Below are 26,598 nucleotides of genomic sequence, written 5' to 3'. Positions count from 1 at the left end.
CAGTCACACTGCAGTTGTATATTGCATATATATTATGAATTAAGATACAAGAAAGAAAGAGATTGAAGAGAAGGCAAACACAGCAGTCCACGTTAAGCAACACATTGCTGCCATAGCAGACTCTCTGCAATCTGATTGGACGAAAAAAGCCACCCTGGCCTCTGATTGGACAGCCACACATACGCCTACTTCTGTTACGTGACTCAGCCACGTTGTGCGTCCGGTTTCTTGCTCTCCTGCACATTTTGACACCTCAAACACACACACACACACGGCTCCACGGTCATGTCTCTTGGGAAAGTTGCCCGGGGTTTGGTGACACCTGTCCGGGGAGCCCTGCGGCCCTCGGCCTCGGCTTTGAACCGGAGCTACTCCGCCGTCGCCGAAGCCAGAGCGGTGCTGGAGGGTGAGCTCGACGGCATCAGATCGGCGGGGACGTGGAAAGCAGAGAGGATCATCACGTCAAAGCAGGGACCTCAAATCAACGTGGAAGGCAGTCGCAGCAGTGAGTGGTTTACGCAAGTATCGGTGCATCTAAATAACCCGGTTGTCCTCAAACGCACCATGCAGATAGAGCTGCTGGTGTTGTTGTTCATGTGTTATCTTGATATTGAGCTCCACTCATGTTTCTATCTTTATTTTGTTGTATAGTATGTGTATTTATTGTCTGTGTAGTTCCACAGTATGTGAGTAATTGTCTGTGACAGTTGTAAAGTATGTGTATTTATTGTCTGTGTATGTTTATTTATATTATTTATTGTCTGTGAGTTGTATAGTATGTGTATTTATTGTCTGTGTAGTTGTATAGTATGTGCTCAACTGTGTAGTTGTATAGTATGTGTACATTGTCTGTGTAGTTGTATAGTACATACTGTATACAACTACACAGACAATAAATTGTCTGTACAACTGTATAGTACAATGAGCACATACTATACAATACACAGACAATTACACATACTATACAACTACACAGACAATAAATACACATACTATACAACTACACAGACAATAATACACATACTATACAACTACACAGACAATAAATACACATACATACAACTACACAGACAATAAATTACTATACAACTACACAGACAATAAATACACATACTATACAACTACACAGACAATAAATACACATATAACAACTACACAGACAATAATACACATACTATACAACTGTCACAGACAATGTTAATACACATACTATACAACTACACAGACAATAAATTACTATACAACATACAATAAATCCACAACTACACAGACAATAAATACACATACTATACAACTACACAGACAATAAATACACATACTATACAACTACACAGACAATAAATACACATACTATACAACTACACAGACAATAAATACACATACTATACAACTACACAGACAATAAATACACATACTATACAACTACACAGACAATAAATACACATACTATACAACTACACAGACAATAAATACACATACTATACAACTACACAGACAATAAATACACATACTATACAACTACACAGACAATAAATACACATACTATACAACTACACAGACAATAAATAACATACTATACAATACACAGACAATAAATACAACTACACAGACAATAAATACACATACTATACAACTACACAGACAATAAATACACATACTATACAACTACACAGACAATAAATACACATACTATACAACTACACAGACAATAAATACACATACTATACAACTACACAGACAATAAATACACATACTATACAACTACACAGACAATAAATACACATACTATACAACTACACAGACAATAAATACACATACTATACAACTACACAGACAATAAATACACATACTATACAACTACACAGACAATAAATACACATACTATACAACAAAATAAAGTAGTAAAACATGATTTAAGATAATCTCAAATAAATCAAGACAATTCTGCAGTCAAATATATTATATGTGGCTTATAACATAAAAAGTAAAGCAGTTGTGAACTTGACTTTCATAGCAGCTAATCTCTATTCTGTTTGCTGTTCTGCAAGTGTTTACACTTCAGGGTTTGCCCTCAAACTTACTCAGCTGATTTCTGAATGGCCCTTTGACTTTAGCCCCTCATGTGTGTAACTGACTTGGTTGAATTCATCTGGATGGCAGCACCACAGTCCCATGCATTGTTTTTTTTGTCTCAGTCTTTGTTCTGATACGCTGGCTTTATTGTCACTTTCCTTTGGAAAAAAACCACAGCAAAAAGCAGGCTGGTTTTCTACTGCAGGGTTTGAGTTGCTCTCTGTGGTTGTGGTTTTACTGATTTGGATTGCACAGGGACATTTTGACCATAGGTTTCCTGTTCTCCATCTAAACCCTCTCTGTCTCTCTCTCTTAGGCATATTGAATTTCTGCGCCAACAACTACCTCGGACTGTCCAGTCACCCGGAGGTGGTGCAGGCAGGGATCGATGCTCTGAAGACGTACGGCGCTGGACTGAGCTCTGTCAGATTCATCTGTGGCACACAGGTATGAGGCCTTAAAAAACATGAATGTTTTCTAAAATTCACGGAGGTTAATGAGTTTGCTCTGTGCTTAAAGGATCTACACAAAAATCTGGAGCAGAAGCTGGCAGAGTTTCATGAGAGGGAGGACTGCATCCTCTATGCCAGCTGTTTTGATGCAAACGCGGGACTGTTTGAGGTATGTCATGCTTTATGAGGTATGTCATGCTTTATGAGGTATGTCATGCTTTATGAGGTATGTCTATGCTTTAGAGAAAGATCTCTCTGACTGTGATCAGTAAAGTATCCTTTTACTTATTCTCTTGCAGGTTCTTTTGGGCCCAGATGATGCAGTGCTGTCCGATGAGCTAAACCACGCCTCCATCATCGATGGGATCCGACTGTGTCGAGCAAAGAGGCTGCGCTACAAACACATGGACCTCGGAGATCTGGAGAAACAGCTCAAAGAGTCTCAGGTGTGTGTGGACCTTAATATTCTAACATTATGATCAGAGTCATGTTCTCATTCTGGTCCAGAGGTAAAATCAAATATTCAAACATGTTAGCAGTGATCAGGGACTATTTCTTTCAGAGAACTATTGACAGCGTGTTCTTTATTTATTATCTAGACTGACTTATTGCCTGGGACGTGTTAGCTTTAGCCTCTTTTAGCATTACATCATGTATGTAGCCGTCAAGTGCATATTTAAGATTCTCCTTTTGAACGAGACAGCTGGAAACAGGTTTGCCCCTAGACAACAGGGGACCCTAGGGGAGGTTTTCTCTGGGGGGCCTGTGTGTGTGTGTGTGTGTGTGTGTGTGTGTGTGTGTGTGTGTGTGTGTGTGTGTGTGTGTGTGTGTGTGTGTGTGTGTGTGTGTGTGTGTGTGTGTGTGTGTGTGTTGTGTGTTGTGTGTTTGTGAGAGAGAGCGAGAGAGAGACACATACACACTCACACATACACACACAAGCAAAAACTGCTGAACTATTTCATTGCATGGCCAAAAGTTATGCGAATGGGTTGGGAAGAGTATTATCATGTCTTTCAAGATTATTGTGAGGAAATATAAAAAACTTTTTAAAAAAAGACATCCATTCCTTATTTATTTTTCCTACAGAAAAAAAAAAGATGTTATTCCCTTAATTATTGACTGCATCAACTGTGCCAGAACAGCATTTTTGAAATTATATGGTATAAATAATGATTTGCAGCGTTGTACATAAAACATAATAGAAACTTTTTTTTATTTTGCCAATCAAATATAATCACAATCAAGAAACGGAGATAGATTTTTATTTAATGGAATTGCTAAGTGTCATGTACTTTGAAACAGTGTATTTCATCAAAATTCACTACAGACATGCATTCTTTCACTGGGCTTTACATGCAAACCACCACCAGAGGGCGACATACGTCCTTTAGAGGGGCTCTTGAATCCACCAGCAGCTATCACCAGCTCGGGCAAGCCCCTTTTCAGCCAACTCATGGAGCTAATGTTACCTGAATAACCGAGCTACAGCTAATGACATATGCTGGACTTATTCAGAAGGGTTCACACAGGTCAGTCTGATAGTCCATTTGCGTTTCACGGTGCATTAAACCCATACTGCTGAGGTGACAGGGTCAGATAAGGGTTACTGTATTGATTCGACTGTGTGCCGACTCTGTTTTGTCCTCCTCAGTCATCTCGCATGCGCCTGGTAGTGACAGATGGAGTCTTCTCTATGGATGGAGACGTGGCCCCCTTATCAGGAATCTGTGACCTGGCTGAACAGTACGGAGCCATGGTGTTCATAGACGAATGCCACGCCACCGGATTCCTGGGGGCCCGAGGCAGGTGGGGAAGATCCTGATTAATGCAAAAAAAATCCAAAATATGTATTTTAAAATCATTTTAAAGTCTGTTTTATTCATAGCTTACCATTACAGGGACATGAAAAGTCCAGCCTGCTGTGTGCCCCATCATGTCAACAGTTTCAAAGGGACTTGAGTGCCATGTTAGCTGTTTAACCTCCTGTCACATAAGACAAAATTATTTTTTTAGGATATGAAATTGGCAAAAGTTGAAAATGTTAAATAGTGTTAAAAAATACTGCTTTATATTAGCTGGTCAGTATGTTGATTCAATACCTCATCAATATACTGATTCTTTAAATAGCACTTGATAATATTTAGTATAGTATTGCGTATTCGATTTGACAAAACCCTATCAAGTTAAGTTAAATAATCTTAAATATAGATTAAGGTGTTATACATGATAATGTAAAAGTGGGAGGCAGATGAGATGGGACATTATTATAGAGAGAAAAGATTATGCTCGTTAGCTTTAATTTACTTGGTTTGCCCTCCCCATGTGCAGACATTTGTGATTACAGCTTACAGTATATTGTACTGACATGAACTGTTGTTTGTAAAAAAGAAAATCCAAAACAAATCTAGCTCCATGTGCTACTGTCATCATGAAGGGGATAAACTAATGGTTCTCCTCCCTGTGACTTGCAGAGGAACCGACGAGCTCCTGGGAGTGATGGACAGAGTTCACATCGTTAACTCCACCCTTGGGAAAGCACTGGGAGGAGCCGCTGGTACGTCTTCATCCGACCTGTGACTTTGATGAGCTCGGCGTATTTATGGTTATGACTGCTTTTCAAACCGTATAGCTGAATGAACGGTTTATTTGTTTTTAGTATAGAAAGCTTAGTTTTTATGCGTTTTAGGAGTTGTCCATTCGTCCGTCCCATTCTTGTGAACGTGATTTCTACGGAACGCCTTGAAGAAATGTTATTACATCTGGCGCAAATATCCACCTGGACTCAAGGACGAACTGATTAGAATTTGGTGGATAAAAGTGTGACCTGTGACCTCGCTACACAGTAGTCTAACCATAACTCAAGAATTCATAAGCTAATTATGACACACAAATGTCTAATAGGAGAAAGTGAAAAAGTCATGACATTTTGGACAGACAAACTGTGACTTGACTGTTTGGTGTATTTTCTAGTTTAGATATACACTTGTACGTTTTCAGGTGCAAAATTAGATCAAAGAGTGCAAATGGCGCGTCTTGGAGAGTTAGCTTAGCATAGACAATGGAAACCGGGGGAAACAACTAGCCAGGCTCTGTCTAAAGGTAAAACAATCTGCCATCTAGCACTGCTAAAGTTCACTTATCAACACCTCATGTTTAGTGTATTTAAATGCCACAGTGTGAGCAGTTGTCAGGCAACCAGCGTAGACTCCAGGAAGTTACTGCTCATATTTAGGACATAGTCTGCTGCATAATGTCAAACAGAGACAGGCTAGCTGTATCCCCCTGTTGTCGGTCTTTATGCTAAGCTAACCGCCCTCCTGGATGTCACCTTATATTTATCATACACACATGAGATTTGTATCAATCTTAATATCTAACTCTCTGTCAGAAAACAAACAAGCAGATTTCCCCAAAATGTCGAGGTATTCCTTCAACAAAGCATATTAGATTGCTAATAAACCAACAAGTTAACGTTTGGTTCTTTTTCTTTCAGGTGGCTACACAGTCGGCCCCAAGCCCCTCATCGACCTGCTGAGGCAGCGCGCCCGGCCGTACCTGTTCTCCAACTCCCTCCCCCCCCCTGTGGTGGGCTGTGCCACCCGGGCGGTGGAGCTGCTGCTCGCCTCCAACGAGATTTCCCAGAGCATGACGGCCAAAACCATGAGGTGCGTTTATGTTCATCTCCATTCAGTGTTGTTTTTCCCATCCATCCAAAGATGCACTTTATGGTTCCCTCTATAGATAAACATCTTGTAAACAAACTTAGTAAAAGTGTTTGATGTCATGTTTGTTTATGGAACTGACAAACCTAGAGGGAGGAACAGTGTTAATAATGTATTTATTGAACAGTACACCAAATCAGCTTTCTTTTGCACAGGCTGCAGGGTGGTTCAACATGTCCCCGTTTGTTTTTGAATTGTTTTTTTAAAATAGACTTCATGACACATCTTGAAGGAGTTGGATATTCTTCCTGGATACAGTCTAGAGTTGTCGCGATATACCAGTATTGACAATAAATTATTCATATAATGTTAATCATACACACACATACATAAACAAAGTTCAAGACGAATTTGACTGACAGCATTATAAGTATTATTTGTTCAAATTTTCTACATATCGGGATAATATCACAATAATTGTGTAAAAGAAATCTGATATTGTGACAGCCCTGACGCAGTCATGAAAAAATGAATGCAAACATGGGATATACAGACAGACTTTTTGATCTTTGTGGCCCAATCACATTACACATATTCCTGTTTGAGCTGTTTGAAAAACTTTCACTGTTGACGTTGACACTGCTATCCTTCCGTACTCGTGACTCTCATATTTCTTTCTCCGCTCCACATCCAGGTTCAGGAACAAGATGACGCAGGCCGGCTTCACCATCTCCGGCTCGGCTCACCCCATCTGCCCTGTGATGCTGGGCGACGCTCGGCTGGCCTCCCTGATGGCCGATGACATGCTGAAGCTGGGTGAGACAGCAGGGGAAAACATTGGGCCGCATTCATTCAAACTTCCTACAACAAAGAGTAGCTCCCAGTCACGTAATCCTAACAAAATTCTTATAATTATGACGTTTTCCAAGAATTTTTCTGTTACAGTTAAGACAAGGTCAAGACAGACACTTTTACCTCAGTAAGGGGATGTGACTGACCCAGCTGCTATGTAGGACACATTCTTTAAAGAGGTGGCATTCATTGAGCTAAAAAGAAAAAAGAAAAATGCACTCTTAGTGATAATGGACACAGAACAAACAGCAAAATCGATAGGAATAATCATCTAATTTAATCTCTATTCAGACATTGGCGTACTTATTGAATATTATTTAATGAAATGAACATCTCTGGTGAAGTGTAAGCAATACTTTAAAAGTAGCCTACAAAACACAGGCCTACTTGCGCAGTAGCCCCTTTACCTGCTGATAGTTATATATATTTGCTTGTGTTTATTTACCATAAGTCATTTTAGTACTTAATCTGTTTGATATTAATGGAGAAAAAATGGCTCAGATCTCGTCCGTTTCTGCGATTGCTGGCAAGTTCGGCATGCAAATCTATAAACAAGTGTTGCAATTTTGCAGTTGCCAAATATCTTCAACCACAAACATTACCCCTGCAATATATCATTTGTAGCATTTTCATAACTCACTGTCATTCAGCTTTTGGAGAATATTTATCCTACCTTAATGTCTTTCCACCATTTTCTCCTCTGCTTAAGATTCTCTTTATTCTCTTAAAAGTCCTCCTCCCTACTCCTAACAGTTTTTCACTGTAGGAGCTCTCCTAACGTTTGAGATGTTTTTATCTTCACCAAGATCTTGTCTTAACTGTAAGGGGAAATTTATAGAAAAAATAATAATTCTAAGATTTTTCTGAGAATTCCTTTACTGGGAGCACATCTTTGTTCATGGAAGCTTTATGAATACGGCCCCTGAACCTGTTTCCTTTTGAAATACATTATAAAATGTTGCAGTATTTACACCTAGCACTTTTATTCAGCTGTACTCTACATTACGTCCTGATAGTTGATTACCAGTAATGGATAAACATTAGATAAATGAAAAGTCAGAGGTACAGTAAGTGCATTGTGGGTTTGAAATGGTTATAGATGAACCCTCCTGACTACCACAGCAACTGTCTCCGGCTCCATTAACGCGTCTCTCTCTCTTGCCTCCACAGGAGTTTATGTGATCGGATTCTCCTTCCCCGTCGTACCAAAGGGCAAAGCCAGAATCCGCGTTCAGATCTCAGCCGCCCACACGGACGAAGACATCGACCACTGTGTGGACGCTTTCATCCAGACTGGCAGGAAGCACGGAGTCATCCCCTGAACGGGACGGACACGCAGGAACCAAAAAGATCCAGAAAACCAGTGTGAATCACTGAACAGCGTCGAAGCGCTCGCTCTTTGCGGATTGTGCTGCCTGTTTCTCAAGACCTGTGAATGATGTCGACGGAAATATTAGTTACATTTGTAGGTCAACAGATGTTTATGTTATTGTTGTGTTTGATTGGCTGAATAAAGCACTTTTCCTAACATGTGAAGGTGTTTGCATTCCAAAAAAAAGAATGCTTGTATTTCTTAACAATAGACGGGTTTGTTTATGGTTGTCATCATCTGTTAAACAGATTGTGGATTTAATAATCATTAGGATAATAACACATTTGGGAATACTATACATAAAACCTTGCATTACCAGCATTTATTAGAATCAACGCTCGACTTGTCCTTTAAAAAACAGAAAAGAGTTGGAGCTCTTTGTTTATGATTACTAGTGAGAAAAAGATTCTAGGAGAAAAAGAAGATATGTTGTTTTTTTTCATCCCAAACATTTATGAAATTTGACAGTCAGGGCTTCAATAATATTAAAGCACTCAAAGGTCATATATGCTGCATCTCAACACATGAGAGCCTTTTTCCCTCAAGAGATGCAACAGCAGACTTATGCATTCTGGATATGAAAATATCAAAGTCCGTCTGTTTTCGCTTATTGTCGCTTCTCTTGGATGTTTGGGCTTAAATGTGCAGAATGATGCATATGCAGAGTTTGAGAGTAGAAAGCTGTTTTCTCATCCAACTTCATCAGAAGAGCAGATAACATATTGTGTCTTAACTTGTTTTATATGAAAAATATTCAGATTCTGGATTTATTCATTTATTTAAATATTTTATTTGGAGTTTGTCCAATATGCAAAATAAACACACAAAAAGCTTCTCCTTATCTCCTTAACACATGAGGGCCAGTTGACTCTCATATGGTAGTGTAATAAATCATGTGTGGATGGGGATACATTGTATTTTGTGAAATATTAAGACATTGGTCTCACAAGAAAGCTTTGTATAATGTCTTACTGGTCATCTGTAGCTATAAACACACTATCTGTTATTCCATATAAGAAAAAACAAGCTTCTAAAACTGACATAGCTGCAATTTTTTGGGCTGAAAGTATCGCCTTTTTATTATTATTATTATTATTATTATTATTATTATTATTATTATATTCCTTTATTGATCCCCATGGGGAAATTCAACTATTGACACAGACAATAAATACACATACTATACAACTTACATACTATACAACACAGACAATAAATACACATACTATACAACTACACAGACAATAAATACACATACTATACAACTACACAGACAATAAATACACATACTATACAACTACACAGACAATAAATACACATACTATACAACTACACAGACATAATAAATACACATACTATACAACTACACAGACAATAAATACACATACTATACAACTACACAGACAATAAATACACATACTATACAACTACACAGACAATAAATACACATACTATACAACTACACAGACAATAAATACACATACTATACAACTACACAGACAATAAATACACATACTATACAACTACACAGACAATACACAGACAATAAATACACATACTATACAACTACACAGACAATAAATACACATACTATACAACTACACAGACAATAAATACACATACTATACAACTACACAGACAATAAATACACATACTATACAACTACACAGACAATAAATACACATACTATACAACAAAATAAAGATAGTACAGAATACTCTAAATCATGTCAAGAAAGATAGACCTCTTACGAAACAGCGCTGTATTATATTGTATTTATTAATAGTGGTAAACAAGGTGTGTTTTTGTCCAACTGTAACCCAACTTTAATGTTGTCTTAATGCTTCTTTGTTGCACATTGCTGCTAACACTCCGCATGCTTCCTCCTCCTCCTCCTGTTCTCGTTTTCGCGCCACCAGTCCTCACAAACCCCGCCTTTACACCGAAGACACGCCCCCGCACAGCCACGTCCACCAATGGCGACAGACGGCTACGCCTTCCATCCAATCAGAGGAGAGACGAGGGGCGGTACGAGAAGCGAGGCGCGGGAAACAGACGGGAAGAGTTTCAGAAGCAGAACTGAGCGGCGTCGTCTCTGTCAGTGTACATCCATCTTGTTTTTCTTTTAAATAAGAAAACCTAGTCCACGTTGTCGAGTTTTCTGGTTCCTGGTTCAGTATGTCTGGCTTTGACGACCCGGGAGTGTACTACAGCGACAACTTCGGAGGGGGAGATGGACACGGCGGGGATGAAGGCGGTCAGAAGAAGACCCAGATCAAGAAGCGGTTCCGTGAGTTCCTCCGGCAGTTCCGAGTCGGGACCGACCGGACGGGCTTCACCTATAAATACAGGTGAGCTCATAATGACAGGACAGGGACTATATGTTATAGAGGTGGTGAGGCGGATGAATCTTATTAGCAGCTTTAATAACAAAACATAGCAAACATTCGGCTCTATAAACCTTAATGTAGCAGACTCCAACATTAAAGGCCCAGTCAACCAATTAGCATCTGGAATTGAAATACCCTGATGATGTCATCAAGGTCATCCCCATTTGGGCCTGCAGAGCCTGCTTTACAAAGTTGGAATTTGAAAGTGTGACAGCAGTAGAAAGAAGCAGATAATTGTGGGAAATGTAGTCTCTAGCATTTCTGGAGCTTGACTTATATTTCAATCTCCCCATTTGAATAAATGCAATAGTAAATCATAGAAATGCACCTGCTTAACTAAAAATAGTTAGCAGATCTGCTATTTACATGCTGCAAATAGTAAATGGCCAATTCTGTGACAGCATTGGCAGGTTTGTGTAATTGTCACATGTCGATGCTTGGGTTTACTTATTTTTTTGTTAATCAGAGATGACCTGAAGAGACATTACACCCTGGGGGAGTACTGGGTGGTGGTGGAGATGGAGGACATTGCCAGCTTTGACGAGGATCTGTCAGACTGTCTCTACAAGGTGCCCTCTGAGAACCTGCCCATGGTGAGTTTAAAGTGACGAAACCTTAACTTCTCAAGAACCACTTGCTTCCCCTTACCAAAAAAATTGAATTGTCTGTAAATCTCACGTCTGCGGCCCTGGTGAGCTATTAAGGGTTTGGTCTGTTTTACAGCTGGAGGAAGCTGCGAAGGAGGTGGCCGACGAGGTGACTCGTCCCCGTCCCACGGGAGAGGAGACGGTCCAGGACATCCAGGTCATGCTGAAGAGCGACGCACATCAAGCCTCCATCCGTGGCCTCAAGGTACCCACACGCCTCCTTTTTTCCCCTCTTTATTCTCAGTTTTCTCCAAACCACCTGACCCACATTTTTTGCCGTTTCCTCTCCCCCATGTAGTCCGAGCAGGTGTCCCGTCTGGTGAAGGTGCACGGCATCATCATCTCGGCCACCCCAGTGAGGGCGAAGGCCACCAAGATTTGCCTGCAGTGTCGCGGCTGTCGCTCCGTCATCAACAACATCCCTCTGCCTCCGGGCCTGCAGGGTTACGCTCTGCCACGCAAATGCAACCAGTGAGTACGACTGTCTGGATGCTGATAACAGGAACGACCAACATGTGACCGCTTCCACTCTTAGAGACGTGAAAATCTGTGTCACAGGGTTAAATAATCCCCTTTTTTTCTTTTCTCAGTGAAAGTGCCGGAAGGGTGAAGTGTCCCGTTGACCCCTACTTTATCATCCCGGACCGCTGCGTTTGCGTTGACTTCCAGACCCTCCGCCTGCAGGAGTCCCCGGATGCTGTGCCTCACGGGGAGATGCCCCGTCACCTGCAGCTCTACTGTGATCGGTAAAGAGCGCGCCCTCAAGCGAACGCATGCTTTTTCTGCTGCTGCACTCTAACACAATCAGAAATGTGAAGGGTTGTTGGTTCAAGCTGTTTCCCTCCTCCTTCCTCATCTTACAGGTATCTGTGTGACCGTGTGGTCCCGGGCAACAGAGTGACCATCATGGGTATCTACTCCATCAAGAAGATGGCCGTCGTAAAGCCCAAAGGCAAAGAGAAGAGCTCCGGTGTGGGCATTCGTGCGTCCTACTTGCGAGTGGTGGGCATCGAGATGGACACAGAAGGAGCAGGTAGAGAAGAATTTCTGCATTAAAACACCAAATGTTTGAGTCTTATACATTTGATTCTAGCATGCAGAGGGAGGGGTTAGATGTTGATTGGTTTATTTTTCCCTTCCAGGACGCGGTGCTACTGGATCAGTCACTCCACAGGAGGAGGAGGAACTGCGAGCGCTGTCTGCTTCGCCGAACGTCTACGCCTCTCTGGCCCGCTCCGTAGCTCCATCCATCTACGGCAGCGAAGATCTGAAAAAGGCCATCACCTGTCTGCTGTTCGGGGGTTCAAGGAAGAGGTGAGACCATCAGATGCACTCTAAATCAGCGCCGTTTATGGTAGACCTTTTCCCCCGCGTGTTTGTTAACAATTTCTGTTTTCCCCGTCTTTTCAGGTTGCCCGACGGCCTCACTCGTAGGGGGGACATCAACCTGCTGATGCTGGGAGATCCTGGCACGGCCAAGTCCCAGCTGCTCAAGTTCGTGGAGAGATGCTCGCCTATCGGGGTAGTTATCCTACACTCAGTACATCAATTAATTGTTTTATGCTCCACGTGTGTGAGTTCACCCGCTGATTCATACCCTCGTTGTGCGCTGCCAGGTTTACACCTCGGGTAAAGGCAGCAGTGCGGCTGGTCTGACCGCCTCCGTGCTGAGGGACCCCCACACCCGCGGGTTCATCATGGAGGGGGGGGCCATGGTGCTGGCCGACGGCGGAGTTGTATGCATCGACGAGTTTGACAAGGTAAAAAAAAAATCATTTTTTGTGTAGCACGTGAGGGATGTACAACTGTATTTGTGACCAAAGTATTAAAGAGAAATCTACATTTTGTTATTCAGATGAGAGAGGATGACAGAGTGGCCATTCACGAAGCCATGGAGCAACAGACCATCTCCATTGCCAAGGTATTTTTTATTTATTTTTTCACACAATGTCCTTTTTTAATGTACTGAGCGGTTAACATGGTAACCTAACACCTTGACCAACCCCCCCACCAGGCCGGCATCACCACCACCCTGAACTCTCGCTGCTCCGTGCTGGCCGCCGCCAACTCCGTGTTTGGCCGCTGGGACGACACAAAGGGCGAGGACAACATCGACTTCATGCCCACCATCTTATCCCGCTTTGACATGATCTTCATCATCAAAGACCATCACGACCATCAGCGAGACATGGTGAGGAGGCACCACTTTTTATTCTGAAAGTTCCGCTGCTTCACATCCTTTGCGAAGGAGCGGGAACATTAAACGATCTTTACCACACATCTCTGCCTGCAGACACTGGCTCGTCACGTGATGAACGTTCACCTGAGCGCCCTGACACAGACGGAGGGCGTCGAGGGCGAGATTACACTGGCCACCTTCAAGAAATACATCGCCTACGCCAGAACGTGAGTCTCTCTGATGACACACAAGCTATAGCCTTTTTTTTAAAGACTTTAAATAAGGCTCATTAACATAACTGGATCTGAATATCTATTTGCAGTAAATGTGGCCCTCGGCTCTCTGCGGCGGCAGCGGAGAAGTTGAAAAATAGGTACGTGGTGATGAGGAGCGGAGCGAGGGACCACGAAAGGGAGAGCAACAAAAGGCCCTCCATCCCCATCACTGTCAGGTATTCTTTTTTCAAGATGCCGTCTTCAGCTTTTACACATCAGCGATGAACATGTAGCCAAACTTATACTCCCATCTTTGATACATAAGTGCTGTTTAAGTAAACATTTACATTTGTGCTTCTTCAGGCAGCTGGAGGCTGTTATTCGCATCGCAGAGTCCCTGGCCAAGATGAAGCTGCAGGCTGTGGCTGGAGAGGAAGAGGTGGACGAGGCCCTCCGACTCTTCCAGGTTTCCACACTGGATGCTGCACTGTCTGGCAGCCTTTCAGGTGTGTGTGTGTGTGTGTGTGTGTGTGTGTGTGTGTGTGTGTGTGTGTGTGTACAGAGAAACTACATAAATGAGTTCTGGCAGTGAGCTGGCACCAAACTCGGCTCTTAAAGCTAGAAAAAGTAGACCTATGGCTGAAATATCCAGCTTCTGCTCTGCTTATTGTTGAAGTATGAATGCAAACTTAACCAAACCAACCTAAAGATTGTTCACTTGTATTATTAAAATACTGTAACAATATCCATTAATATGATTGACTTGAATCAAAAACCTTCTGTTTAGAATCTATTCAAAGAAACACATTTGGAACATGACTGTTGGTGTTCCTGAAGGGGCTCATCTTACAGGGCTGTGGTGGTGCATCATGGGAGTAAAAGCATGTCTTTTTAATGGACACATTGCAATCATTTTCCATTCTTAACATCTCTTCAACCACATTTTGTCTCTAGGAGTGGAGGGCTTCACTTCTCAGGAGGACCAGGAAATGGTCTCACGCGTTGAGAAGCAGCTGAAGAGACGCTTTGCCATCGGCTCCCAGGTGTCCGAGCACAGCATCGTCCAAGACTTCACCAAACAGGTCGGTCTCACGCTATTATAGTGGTGGGGAGTGGAACATACAGTCAATTATAGGTTGTTTTTTCATTACATAATGAAACATATCCTTTTTTATTATTTTGCACAGAATATACCCAGGATGATTGGTATACCATAATAGGCAAACACATTTGTTTCTTTTTAAGGTGTTTTTTTATGCTCTTCATTTGTATGCCAGTCAGTTAGAAAATGAAAATATTTGCTCTCTGTCTCTTATGGAGCCAGAGGGTGACATTTCATAGGCTCAAAACCACACTGACCCAGAGGGGAAAACAATCTCTGCAAACAAACAAACTGCTAAATGACTGTAATGTAATGTAACAAGCGCTAAAACCACTAACAAAACGCCTGTAGCTAGCAATTAATCAGTTTGTCAAGTTTGGCATGTATAACTTGAGTGTTTTGAGCGTAAAATGGTAAAAGATACATTCTTTTGACAAACTTGGCCAAGAGGCAGCATGTTTAATGAAGATATAAGGGAGCCAGGAAACGAGCCTTGAGTTACACCATAACTCAACTGAGCTGTCGAAGGAGAATAGTTACCCAGAGAGACAGAAAAGTTCTGTCGGTAGGGTATGACTGCCCCAGACTCAAAGGGTAGGTAGGTAGCTCAATGACATAAAATCCCCAAAAAAGGCAAGGCACAGTACGTCAAGTTCCAAATATGTACAAAAACACAACTACCGTAAAGAGCAACTTGCAGGTTGGATTATTTGTACAGCAAAAAGAAAAAAACCAAACATTGACATAAAAGCAATCCTTTTTTTGTTTGTTTTCTAACATCGTATTCTCCTGTTTGTTTCTCTGCATTCCACTTAACAGAAGTATCCGGAGCACGCCATCTACAAAGTCCTCCACCTGATGTTGAGGAGGGGTGAGCTGCAGCACCGCATGCAGAGGAAAGTGCTCTACAGAGTCAAGTAGAGCAAACTGTGCTCTAATACATATTAATATCATTGTTGTTGTTGTAAATAGTTTTGGGTCTGCCTATTCCTGCTTTAAATGCCTTAGAATATTCAGTCTCGCTCATGGTTAAGTGATCGATTAAGTCGCATCTGGATTTTATGGCAGCAACTGTCTGATTACATGTATCCGAATGGAAAAACTGTCACACAGATGTTGTCAAGTTTCTGCATGATGTGTAAAGAATTAAAGTATTTGAAATCATACGAGGACTTGTTTCAAACTGATCCTTTTTATTCAACATGCATCATAAAAAACAGTTTTGATTAAAGACATTCATACTATTCATCACTATTTGAGCTGTGATTTGATACTTTAAAGATGAAACACACTGTTCAGTCTTAATTTTGTTTAAAGCATTAATTGTTTAGAAAATGGACGTGTCCGTATAAGATGTGCTGGTAGAATCTACATGGCGTAGATTCCCATTCCAATAGATGTAAGAACCACGCACAATCCCACCGTGCGCATGATGGGTAAATATGGGAACGTGGCCGTCTTGACAACGTTGCCCGCTGATTGGTCCACCGTTTCTGTTGAGACACTCAGCATTTTCTGCAAGTCATCAAAAACCTGATGGAGAAAGGCATAAAAAAATCATTATGTTGACGGATTCAGTTCTCTTTTTTTTCTATTATAAATGTTTCTGTGTTACTGTAATACAGGATGCTACTATGGGTCACTGACGCCACACTGACTTTGTACACAGTAAATCTGCTCCGTCAAATCACTCTTGGTTCACCTGGATGTTGAGCTCGAAGGCGGCGACGGCCTCCTCCAGCACCGCCGCCCTTTCCTCCTCCGTCAGCTCGATGCTGTTCATCCGGCTCCTGTACAGCTGCTTGAAGCGGTAGGGGCTGCTCACGCCGGGGAAGGAGAAGAAGGAAAGGCCCTCTTTGCTGCTCAGCCCTAGAGATTTCTGCGTAATCTTTCCCAGTACTTGACCTCCCGAAAGGTCACCGAGGTATCGCGTGTAGGCGTGGGCCACCAACAGCTCTGGTCTCTCTTTACCAATCTGTTTAAAAAAAAAAACAAGGTTGTGTCACAACAGGCCTGCACTGTATATCAACTGATCGCCTTGATGGTCTTCCTCTCCACTCACCCGTCGTAGTCTCTGCTCATATCTGTATGTGGCTGCGGGAACGACAACCCTCTCCCTCCAGTCGGGGCCAAAGAAGTGCTCCAGATCACTTTCGAGCGTTTCCAGACGGGCAAGTTCCTGAGGGAAATATATCGGTGCCACAGCTGGATGGGAAGAATTTCTGTCCAGCTCCTCTTCGAGTGCTTTGTAGATCTCGTAGAGGGAACACAACAGGACCTGATCGGAACATAAAAGACAAAAAAAATTCACTTTTTGTGACAATAAAAACATAACTGAACAAAAAGAAAAAGTGCGATGTGTTAATTGTGTAGAGTTTACCTTGTACTGAGGCAGGGTGATATGACCCTTCTGGTAACTCAGCATCAGCTGTGTGTTTTCAGCTCTGACGTGACTGTCCTTAGTGGCTGCTTTGACCTGCTCTGATAAATCACTGAGGGCAGAACACAAAAGGACACAGAAAAGGCGATTAAAACATAACATATTTTGGAAAAACTTTTCATATCATACAGTTTTGTGTTTAAATTATCTTTAGAAATAACAGTCATACCTGCCAATGTCCCCCGTTTCATTTTTCCTAGCACTCTTCATGTTCTCCATCTATGCAGACTAAGGATTCGGTTTAGTTAGTTAAATGAAACACATTTAATATGAATAAAATGTATGTAACACACCTGTAATAAACTGAAGTCCTTTAGGGTGCTTGGTCCTCTTGTCATCCCCGCTGAGTTAAAGGTCCACCGTGTCCACAGATTTCTTATATACAGAGCTGCCGAGATAATCGGGAAGTGTGACTGCTGACTCACCATATATCACACACTGCTGAGGCTTAAGCATGACAAAGCAGATGTGTGAATGTTGTGGGGAAATCTGATAACATGATATGGCAGAAATCAAACAGTGTGGCATGAAAGTTGGTCCCCGTGCTGCTTCAAACCAGCCAACTGCTCCGAAATGCTTAGAGTGAGTTTAAACGCAGAGGTCATATGTCATGTATGTGCCTACATGACGCATGTAATAAGGTTTCAAACTTTTTTAGTTAAAAGGTCCAGTTAAATCTCATTTATTTGTTAGAAATCCCACGTCACCAGAGGCTAAGATCTTTCTACTTCATATGAGTGTCACTCATCTGAACTGCTGTTTTACAAGCTGGTCACAGGCCAGCCATAGTACAATGACACCGCATCAGTTGCTACACAAACAAGCACTTAAAGCTGGGGGTCCTACTCCAGGAACTTTTGAGCTTTAATGCATTCTTGTGAATTTTTATGCCCCAATTTATGGCGGAAATAGTAAGGTGTTAGACCGGTCTCAATAAAAATGAATGCACTAAGAAGGATTCACAATGGTATTTTGTGATTTGCATTTAAATTACTCTCACTATAAAAAAATGAAAACAAAATCCACATGATAAGATTCCTAAATATGGTCTGGGTGCTCACACAAATGTTTCTTGTGTTATATAAATGTAATGGAGATCCACTGTAGACATTGGGAGATAGCTTTAAATAAAATAAAATTTAAAAAAAAACAGAACAGTGCACATTATAGGACTTTAAAAATGTAAAGGGGTATTTGTTTGGACTACAGCATCTCCACTTTTACTTATTGTTGTTAATCTGTTAATCTGTTAATCTGTTGAGAGGAATAACTCTGTTGAGAGGAATAACTCTGCCGCAGAACCCACCGGATCACAGAAGCAGTTGGTCAGAAGGATCTTCCAGGTCAAGAAACTTTCCTTGCGCTCACCCAACGGCATCTACATGGTGGTGAGTATAAGATAAGATAAGATAAAATAAGACAATCCTTTATTAGTCCCACAGCGGGGATATTTGCAGGATACAGCAGCAGAGAGGATAGTGCAAACAAGAGGAATAAGTTAAAATCATCAAAACAAGTATTATAAATAAGTAAATGAGTAAATGAGTAAATGAGTAAATGAGTAAATAGACAATGACAAACTCGATGTGTCTAGTTGCCATAGTGCACTACTGTTAAAAAGTGATTAAACAAGTAAATAAGTTACAAAAAATAACACAAATATAAAAGAAAAAGCTCAGTGGTGAGCAGGAGCTGCTGTAACAGGCTTGGTATATGTATAAGGTCTTTATCAACAAGAAAGGAGCAATATACCACATATACCCAGTTGTACAATGACACATAAAAACCCTGTAACTTTGTAACCTTATTTAATGTGTTGAAATCCTTCATGAAAAACGGTGTAAATAATTGAATGCAGGTGGTTTTGTTTGAACTGCAAGTATTTGTTTGAACTGCAAGTAAAACATGATAGGGATATATATATATCTCTATCATGTTTTATATATCATATACCTATCATATATATATATATATCAATGAACCTGCAACAGTAGCCTAGTCATAAAATACATGGCAACTTATGAACACTGTGAAAAGGCCTGTTGGGCAGATAGGGGGAATTGTGGATATTATATGATAACTTTTATATCCATGACTCATTTTCATCAAAGATGAAGAGAGAAATGTTATAAAATGTCATACTTCTAAATATGGAGTTTGAGTATTGTGTCTAAACAAACATTACAGCAACAAAAGCCCTTTTAGCATCACTTTCAGTCAATTTGCTTACAGTGTTTGGTATTAATAGTGACATAAAGTTAAAGGACCAGGACTCATTCTGAGCAACTATTACTCCCTTAAAAATCTCTTATTACCTTATTTAGATTATTTACATGTTTATCCTCCATAGACTATTTTAATGACAGATGGAGTTTCACGACTTTGGATATTACAATGTAACAACTTATTGTTGAAAGAGGAGCATTTGTTTTTAAATGTGGAACACTTTTTAAGAGAGGAAAACATGAGCCACCTATGGGACATATTCTACTCCATTCTATTCTATGGTGCTCTCTAATCACGCCCTCATGCAGGCAGCCCTCCATTGGTATGCTGGTGTCCAGAGGGGGAAGTGGGCTGTAAAATGCAACATAGTAAACATGTGGGAGTCCCGACAGGTATGATCACTGCGAAACCACGGATGCTGCGGAGGGACAGACTGAAATAAACAGGTAAAGTCACGTGTTTGTAGGATCATGTTAGCCGAGCTCACATGTGGTTCATCCCGGGGAGAGTGCTCTAACGTCGGCTGGAGAGTTCATGGAGAGCCGGGGTGTGTGTGGTTCTTACCCGAGGCTACTGCTGCTGTCTCTTACTATGTTCACTGTTTAGAGTCGCTGTGTAGAGATACCTGTCTAGTGTGACGCCATGTTGATGTATTTCGCCTTTCTGCTCCACGTGTAGGTGTAGTTATTACAGGTATCCTCAATGTCGTCCATAGCCCTCATGTACATGTAGGCTAGGAGTCAAATATAGTTATTATTATTATTATATTCCTTTATTGATCCCCATGGGGGGATTCAAGTGTTTACACAGACACAGCACTACACAGACAATAAATACACATACTATCAACTACACAGACACAGACAATAAATACACATACTATACAACTACACAGACAATAAATACACATACTATACAACTACACAGACAATAAATACACATACTATACAACTACACAGACAATAAATACACATACTATACAACTACACAGACAATAAATACACATACTATACAACTACACACAGACAATAAATACATACATACTATACAACTACACACTACACAGACAATAAATACAGACATACTATACAACTACACAGACAATAAATACACATACTATACAACTACACAGACAATAAATACACATACTATACAACTACACAGACAATAAATACACATACTATACAACTACACAGACAATAAATACACATACTATACAACTACACAGACAATAAATACTATACATACTATACAACTACACAGACAATAAATACACATACTATACAACAAAATAAAGATAGATTAGTAAAATTATATTTAAGAACATTAACAAACAACTCTTTATGACAAAACAAACATTTTACTGATTAGATTAACCTTATGCTGAATTATTCTTGTGTGTTTTATTTCATTTTTGTATATAGGTTCCCAAAACATATTAGCAGCAGGATGTTAAAAGCAAGATCCATATAGATTAAATGCTACAATAATGTTAATGTGTTATTAATGCTGTCCTATCATTACTCACACTTCTACCACATTGCCTCATGTCCAACAGGTTATGGATTTGAACCTTCCCTGTTTGATCCTCTTCATCCTGATTGGCTGCGTCCAATGCTCCCCTGACGACCGCCACAACAACGGCACCGGTCACCATGATTACTGTGTGCTGGGTGCTGGGCCCGCAGGACTGCAGATGGGATATTTCCTCTCCAAGGCCAAACGAGACTACGTCATCCTGGAGAGGAACTCTGGGCCGGGCAGCTTCTTTAACAAGTAGGACGCTTTGTGAGAGCACGTCGTGTGGCAACCCGTCTGCCCTCCTGAGTCACCTTTGACACGAGGCCTTTCTCTGCTCTGTTTTTATTCGTCTAGGTATCCCCGGCACAGGAAGCTCATCAGCATCAACAAGATCTACACGGGAAGGCAGAACCGAGAGTTCAACATGCGCCATGACTGGAATTCGCTGCTGAGCGATAGACCTGACCTCCTGTTGAAGAGAGTGAGCAGAGATTTCTTCCCGCCAGCTGATACCTTCCCGGTCTATCTGTCCATGTTCGAGAAGGAGCTCGGGCTGAAGGTCCGGTACGGTGTGGACATCGGAAGGATCAGGGCAGTGCAGTCACCCGGTGGCAGAAGCTACATCCTGACTGATCAACATGCATCGGACTACAAATGCAGGTAGTTTGGGGCCACGCTGGACCCTGAGATGACAGTTAAACGTGTGTTCAGATTGTGAAGTGCATCGCGTTGTCCTCTCTCTCTTCCAGGGTCCTCCTGGTAGCCTCGGGTTTGTGGGTTCCTCAGAAGGTCGAGTTTGTCGGTTCAGAACTGGTTGAAGGCTACGATTCCATCTCCACCAATCCTGAGGACTACAAGGACCAGGCCGTACTTATTCTGGGCAAGGGGAACTCGGCTTTTGAAACCGCCCAGAGCATCTCGGGAAGAGCGAGATTGGTGCACATGCTCAGTTCCAACCCCGTTCGACTGGCCTGGCAAACACATTACGTTGGAGATCTCAGGTAGCGCTAAAGATTTGGTCATTTCTGGTGTCCTGTTGGTGTCACACCCTTAAATTATGCTTTGTTTTATTGAAAACTGAATGTTAAACTACATAATTATGGAAAATTCTGTGTCTTGCTAACTTCTAATGACCGATGTGACAGGACAAAATGTCACACAAGAGGAAAAGGAATTTTTAAGAAGCATTTTTAAATAATTAAATAAGATTTGTTGAAGTAATAATTACACTCAATATATAAATATTTTATGCCGGTTTTGCTGAAAGCAAGTATGAAGTGATATTTCACTCTTGTCTATTCTTTCTGTCTCAATCTTGAGACAGAGAGAAATTATTGGATTTTTATTAATACATGAATAATTCATGGCTTATAACTGTTTGTTTTATCTCAAAGTATTAAAGAAATTAAAATGTTGAGAATTGCATTAGTGGATGGCAGCAAAGTTTGACTCAATTATTGAAAAAGTTCAATTCATAGTATTAATCATGGTTTCATATTAGACAAAGGACATAAAATAAGGGTTTAACAATGAAGATGAATCTCTCTCATTCTATCTGTATATTTGAGATGTTTTGTCAGAATTTGTGTCTCACCACAGGACACATTTACTGCGCAAACGAGTAAAACATTTCAAAACAAGAGTGAAATAATTGACAAAGGTAGTGAGTGACCTCTTATATTTTATCAAATAATCTGACTTCACACTACATACATATGTGTATTGTTTCTACAAAAACAGTGTTTTGCAACCTTCATATCTACAATTATTTTAGCATATTTGTCCACTACAGATGTATTAGTACCAATGTCAACTTCTGCCTCTGTTCTGAATTGAAACAGCACTTTTAATGTAAAGTGACCTATTTTTTTTTTTTTCTTTCCAGAGCTGTAAACAATGATCTTATAGACACATATCAGCTGAAGTCCATGGATGGGTTGGCCGAGATCCCCCTGGATAAAATAGCTATCACTCAACTTAAGGAGCAAGGCAGGAGGAGATCGGGCACAAAGAGGAAAGAGAAGAAGGGACAGTTCTACGTGACTTTAAAAAAGTACCTACAACATCAGGAAGAGAAGAACAGCTCTGATGTGACAGGAGAAGAAACTCCCGGGTATCACATTGACAACTTCTCTATGCGAAAGCCTTACGACCGGGTGATATCGTGCCTTGGATTCCGGTTCAACTTCAGCGTATTTGACAGGTATAGCCTTATGTAGGATTATTGTATTGTGTCAATATCTGTTCATTAAGTAATGTACTGCCTTTTAAAATAATGCCCCTCTCTTGTATACTATGACTATGTATGATAAAGTCCAAGCAGTTTCATTTATCTAATGTTCCATCTCCCCAGCTCTGCCTGCCCCATGAACAGTGACAATGCAAAAGGGAGGTTGCCGAGGCTGACAGCCTGGTATGAAGGGGAGAACACCCCTGGCCTGTTTGTGATGGGAACCGCCGCTCACTCCAGAGACTACCGCTCATCTGCCGGCGGCTTCATCCACGGTTTCCGTTACACAGGTGAATGTCCAAAATGTATTTTTTTTCTTATTCCGTAACTTTTAGAGCAAGCAATGCTTCATTACGTTCATAGCATCCTTTCGGCCACAGCTCTCACATGTTGGTCTACGTGGTCCGATTCCAACCGCAGGACACGTAGTCGATAGTACTTAAATGTTGACCATTAATACTCTACTGGATGGGTCGCAATTGGGATGCAGACACATTGGACAATAATGCATTTAATGTAAAAACAACTTTTCGTTTGAACAAATGTCAGTTAAGTCACTATCGCAAAATGAGGTAACACAATTGCGATTGTCTGTGGCGACATTCCTGAAATTCCCAGCACTGTTTGTATTTTGCCGCAGAGAGAATTAATCTTTGATATTATAATTAACTATAAATTAAGCAGCATTTTTTTTATACAAAAGAAGAAAAAAAATACATTTGACATGTAATAAAGGTGATATTTTAATACACTGTATGATTTTTTTTTTTTTATGCCACAGTGCGATCTGTACATCGTGTACTTGAACAGCGTTACCACAATAACCCTTGGCAATCGACAAAACTGTTGACAACGCAGCTGCAGTCCTGGATTCTGAAGCGGATCAACGAGGCCTCTGGTCCATACCAAATGTTTGAGGTGCTTGGGGATGTTATCCTTCTTCGTGGGTAAGCATGTGTTATTTGATATCATATAGTATTAGACGCCCAAACCACCTTAACTGGCTTCTTTTAATTAATGTGAGAGTGCAGTCAAAGGAGCAGAATCCTCAGTGAGGTGTCTTGAAAACATGTCTCTGCTTTACAACATCATTCCTCAGTATCACCTTTTTGAAGTTCTTTATGTTTTTGAGATATATTTTGACCTACCTTATCTAAAAGGTTTCTGTGTAAAAGGACAACATCTAAATATTATTTAACTCTAACAAGCAGTGACTGGCAATCCAGGTATTGCCAGAATAAACGGATGATGTTTGAAATGCAGGTTGCAGGTTATCTATTCATACATAATAATAGAGGAACAAATATTATAAATGCATAAAAAATCACTCCCTTTTTATACTCATTTCACAGCCTGCTGCTTTCCATAGGATTTAAATCATTCAATGGTGTTGCTGGAAAATACACTACCTTGCAAATGTACAGTTATTCCTGTTTCATGCTTATCATGTTATGATGCTTTCTTCTCTCCTTGACCCTAAGCTCTCACGCTGAATACGTGGAGGAGTTTACACTCCAGGCCTTGCCTCAGTTCTCCTCTCTCTCAGGCCACGAGGTCTCCAACCACGGATTCATAGTTCTGGTCATGCAGTACGGGAAGAAAAAGATAGACTACTTGGGGCGGGGCAGGGCTGACACAGAATGGACCAGAGCGTGGAAATCCAACTTCCTGCACCCTGTTTTATACTACTATGACAAACTTCCCACTGGTGAGTAGAAATGCTGTGCCATTAAATGTGTACCTCTTATGAGTAGAAGTACTGCAGTTTTGACAGGGAACAAGCTCTGAATGAAGGTAAATGCAAGTCATTTTTTCTCTTCCCAGAGGAAGAAATGAATCTCCGTCCCTCCGGCTGGCCTTTACCAAGGCCCAAGGCTATTCATCACATGGTGGAGGACTTCCTCACAGAATGGGAGACTCCCATATCTCATATCCAGCCACTGCGGCGCTTCTTGGAGCACTGTGTCCAGACTGACCTCAAGGCCTTCTATGCCGGTAAAGCTGTGTTATTTTGCCGCAAATACTATTTTAAAATACGAATTACACACTACTTTCTTTATTATTTTATATACATTTATTTTATTATCACAGATAGTACCTTGACTCATTCCTCTGTTTTTTCATCTTTCAGAATCTTGTTTCCGCTTATCCCTCACCCACCGCAATCCGCCGCTGTTTTGTCAGCACGGATACTTGAAGCAGCAGGGTGTCGCTCACAGCAGTCAGCTGTGGCAGCACGATGATAACCCTGGACTGATGCCTACTGAGAAGGATGCAGGCACATCAGAGGCTGATCTCGCATTCCCAAACTACCTGGCACAAGCTGGAGCCTCCATTTCTTCAGGACTGAAACTTGACTTCTGATTGTTTTGCCAAAGCATGTTAAAGTTGGTAATCTTGAGAAACTAGAAAGTAGCGACTACGCTAGATAAAAAAAATGATCCTACCAAAAAATCAAGCCCAATGTTGCCAACTCTTGTCCAATGAAAGTAGTCCATTACAGTCCTCCAACACCTACAGTAGAATATTACTAAGCCTACCTTTTAAAGCTATGACTATAATGCTGTTTAAGTCCATCAGACCTTCTACCTCTAGCACCCATAATAAAACCCCTCATAAGATCAAATATCTTGACAGCATACCATAATACAGATCAGTGTTTCCCAGCGTTTTGGGCTTGTGACCCCTTTAAAAAAGGCAATTTACAAAACCTAACTTAGTCATAATGTAACTTGACAATTAAACCAAAGAGTGAATGTCCTTTTGTTTATTTTGATAATGTTTAAGGGTCCAAATAAGTACAATTATTCAGTAATTCACAAGAGTAAAGCAAAGATTAGAGTAAAATCTGAAAAATGAAGCATAACTATTTGGTAATGAACTCACGGCTCCTCCTACTTCATCATTATGTGACCTATTGGGGACCCGACCCTCAGGTTGGAAACTGCTTATCACTGGAACGGCATTTTGTCCCTTGAATGTTCTATTGTTATACCGTGACAAAATATCTATATACATTATATTATGCCATTTTCATATCATATAAATCTAGATCATATGAAACTATATAGGTGGAGGGTGGGTGTTAAAAAGTTATTATGCATTATACATTTTCCTTGGTTGTTACCTGGTGAAACATATATTAAAGAGGGATTACAAAAGAAATATGTTTGTGGACTATTGTTGTTTCTTTAGTCTGTTTTTTCTTTTATTGTGCGCATGTGCGAAGCAATCATT

General features: G+C 40.9%; 4 protein-coding genes across 7 annotated transcripts; 3 read left to right on the top strand and 1 right to left on the bottom strand.

The window, feature by feature from the left end:
* The first annotated feature begins 222 nt into the window (after positions 1-222).
* On the top strand, positions 223-8,587 carry gcat (glycine C-acetyltransferase). Its single transcript, XM_054607349.1, has 9 exons — positions 223-505; positions 2,390-2,520; positions 2,593-2,694; positions 2,825-2,971; positions 4,177-4,331; positions 4,997-5,079; positions 6,019-6,190; positions 6,882-7,003; positions 8,210-8,587. The coding sequence occupies exons 1-9, from the start codon at positions 286-288 to the stop codon at positions 8,359-8,361; spliced, it is 1,284 nt and encodes a 427-aa protein (XP_054463324.1). The 5' UTR covers positions 223-285; the 3' UTR covers positions 8,362-8,587.
* Positions 8,588-10,441: 1,854 nt separating this feature from the next.
* On the top strand, positions 10,442-16,071 carry mcm5 (minichromosome maintenance complex component 5). The gene is made up of 16 exons (XM_054606945.1): positions 10,442-10,762; positions 11,268-11,394; positions 11,525-11,653; positions 11,747-11,919; positions 12,039-12,194; positions 12,312-12,481; positions 12,591-12,762; positions 12,859-12,970; positions 13,065-13,208; positions 13,304-13,369; positions 13,463-13,639; positions 13,742-13,854; positions 13,950-14,078; positions 14,206-14,348; positions 14,797-14,924; positions 15,764-16,071. The coding sequence occupies exons 1-16, from the start codon at positions 10,590-10,592 to the stop codon at positions 15,863-15,865; spliced, it is 2,214 nt and encodes a 737-aa protein (XP_054462920.1). The 5' UTR covers positions 10,442-10,589; the 3' UTR covers positions 15,866-16,071.
* A 46-nt stretch (positions 16,072-16,117) lies between these two features.
* hmox1a (heme oxygenase 1a) lies at positions 16,118-17,779 on the bottom strand. Of its 2 annotated transcripts, XM_054606949.1 has the most exons (6): positions 17,678-17,779; positions 17,554-17,612; positions 17,325-17,436; positions 17,007-17,222; positions 16,647-16,919; positions 16,118-16,477 (listed from the first exon to the last, which is right to left on the bottom strand). In XM_054606949.1, exons 2-6 carry the CDS (start codon positions 17,601-17,603, stop codon positions 16,313-16,315), a joined length of 816 nt encoding a protein of 271 aa, XP_054462924.1. In that variant the 5' UTR covers positions 17,604-17,612; positions 17,678-17,779; the 3' UTR covers positions 16,118-16,312. The 2 variants fall into 2 exon arrangements, with proteins under 2 accessions (XP_054462924.1, XP_054462925.1); XM_054606950.1 differs by lacking the exon at positions 17,678-17,779 and having other exon boundaries at positions 17,554-17,661.
* A 910-nt stretch (positions 17,780-18,689) lies between these two features.
* foxred2 (FAD-dependent oxidoreductase domain containing 2) lies at positions 18,690-26,506 on the top strand. Of its 3 annotated transcripts, XM_054606948.1 has the most exons (11): positions 18,690-18,772; positions 20,003-20,056; positions 21,169-21,386; positions 21,486-21,791; positions 21,881-22,132; positions 23,017-23,334; positions 23,485-23,651; positions 24,143-24,308; positions 24,843-25,069; positions 25,186-25,356; positions 25,493-26,506. In XM_054606948.1, the coding sequence occupies exons 3-11, from the start codon at positions 21,172-21,174 to the stop codon at positions 25,723-25,725; spliced, it is 2,055 nt and encodes a 684-aa protein (XP_054462923.1). In that variant the 5' UTR covers positions 18,690-18,772; positions 20,003-20,056; positions 21,169-21,171; the 3' UTR covers positions 25,726-26,506. The 3 variants fall into 3 exon arrangements, with proteins under 3 accessions (XP_054462923.1, XP_054462921.1, XP_054462922.1); XM_054606946.1 differs by lacking the exon at positions 20,003-20,056 and having other exon boundaries at positions 18,703-18,772; XM_054606947.1 differs by lacking the exon at positions 18,690-18,772 and having other exon boundaries at positions 19,949-20,056.
* The last annotated feature ends 92 nt before the right edge of the window (positions 26,507-26,598 follow it).

This window comes from Anoplopoma fimbria, chromosome 11, assembly GCF_027596085.1.
Source record: "Anoplopoma fimbria isolate UVic2021 breed Golden Eagle Sablefish chromosome 11, Afim_UVic_2022, whole genome shotgun sequence".
NCBI classification, from domain to species: domain Eukaryota; kingdom Metazoa; phylum Chordata; class Actinopteri; order Perciformes; family Anoplopomatidae; genus Anoplopoma; species Anoplopoma fimbria.
The sequence above is the reverse complement of the archived record's forward strand: the minus strand, read 5'-3'. Positions and strand labels throughout refer to the sequence as shown.

Coding starts and splice junctions, on each gene's coding strand:
- gcat (XM_054607349.1), top strand. CDS start 286: ATGTCTCTTGGGAAAGTTGCCCGGGGTTTGGTGACACCTGTCCGGGGA. Junction 2,972..4,176: donor AACAGCTCAAAGAGTCTCAG/GTGTGTGTGGAC, acceptor TGTCCTCCTCAG/TCATCTCGCATGCGCCTGGT. Junction 7,004..8,209: donor CGATGACATGCTGAAGCTGG/GTGAGACAGCAG, acceptor TTGCCTCCACAG/GAGTTTATGTGATCGGATTC.
- mcm5 (XM_054606945.1), top strand. CDS start 10,590: ATGTCTGGCTTTGACGACCCGGGAGTGTACTACAGCGACAACTTCGGA. Junction 12,195..12,311: donor CTGCAGCTCTACTGTGATCG/GTAAAGAGCGCG, acceptor CTCATCTTACAG/GTATCTGTGTGACCGTGTGG. Junction 14,079..14,205: donor TCCATCCCCATCACTGTCAG/GTATTCTTTTTT, acceptor GTGCTTCTTCAG/GCAGCTGGAGGCTGTTATTC.
- hmox1a (XM_054606949.1), bottom strand. CDS start 17,603: ATGGAGAACATGAAGAGTGCTAGGAAAAATGAAACGGGGGACATTGGC. Junction 17,223..17,324: donor TCACCCTGCCTCAGTACAAG/GTAAACTCTACA, acceptor TGTTCCGATCAG/GTCCTGTTGTGTTCCCTCTA. Junction 16,920..17,006: donor ATGAGCAGAGACTACGACGG/GTGAGTGGAGAG, acceptor TTTTTTAAACAG/ATTGGTAAAGAGAGACCAGA.
- foxred2 (XM_054606946.1), top strand. Junction 21,387..21,485: donor CCGGGCAGCTTCTTTAACAA/GTAGGACGCTTT, acceptor TTATTCGTCTAG/GTATCCCCGGCACAGGAAGC. Junction 21,792..21,880: donor GCATCGGACTACAAATGCAG/GTAGTTTGGGGC, acceptor TCTCTCTTCCAG/GGTCCTCCTGGTAGCCTCGG.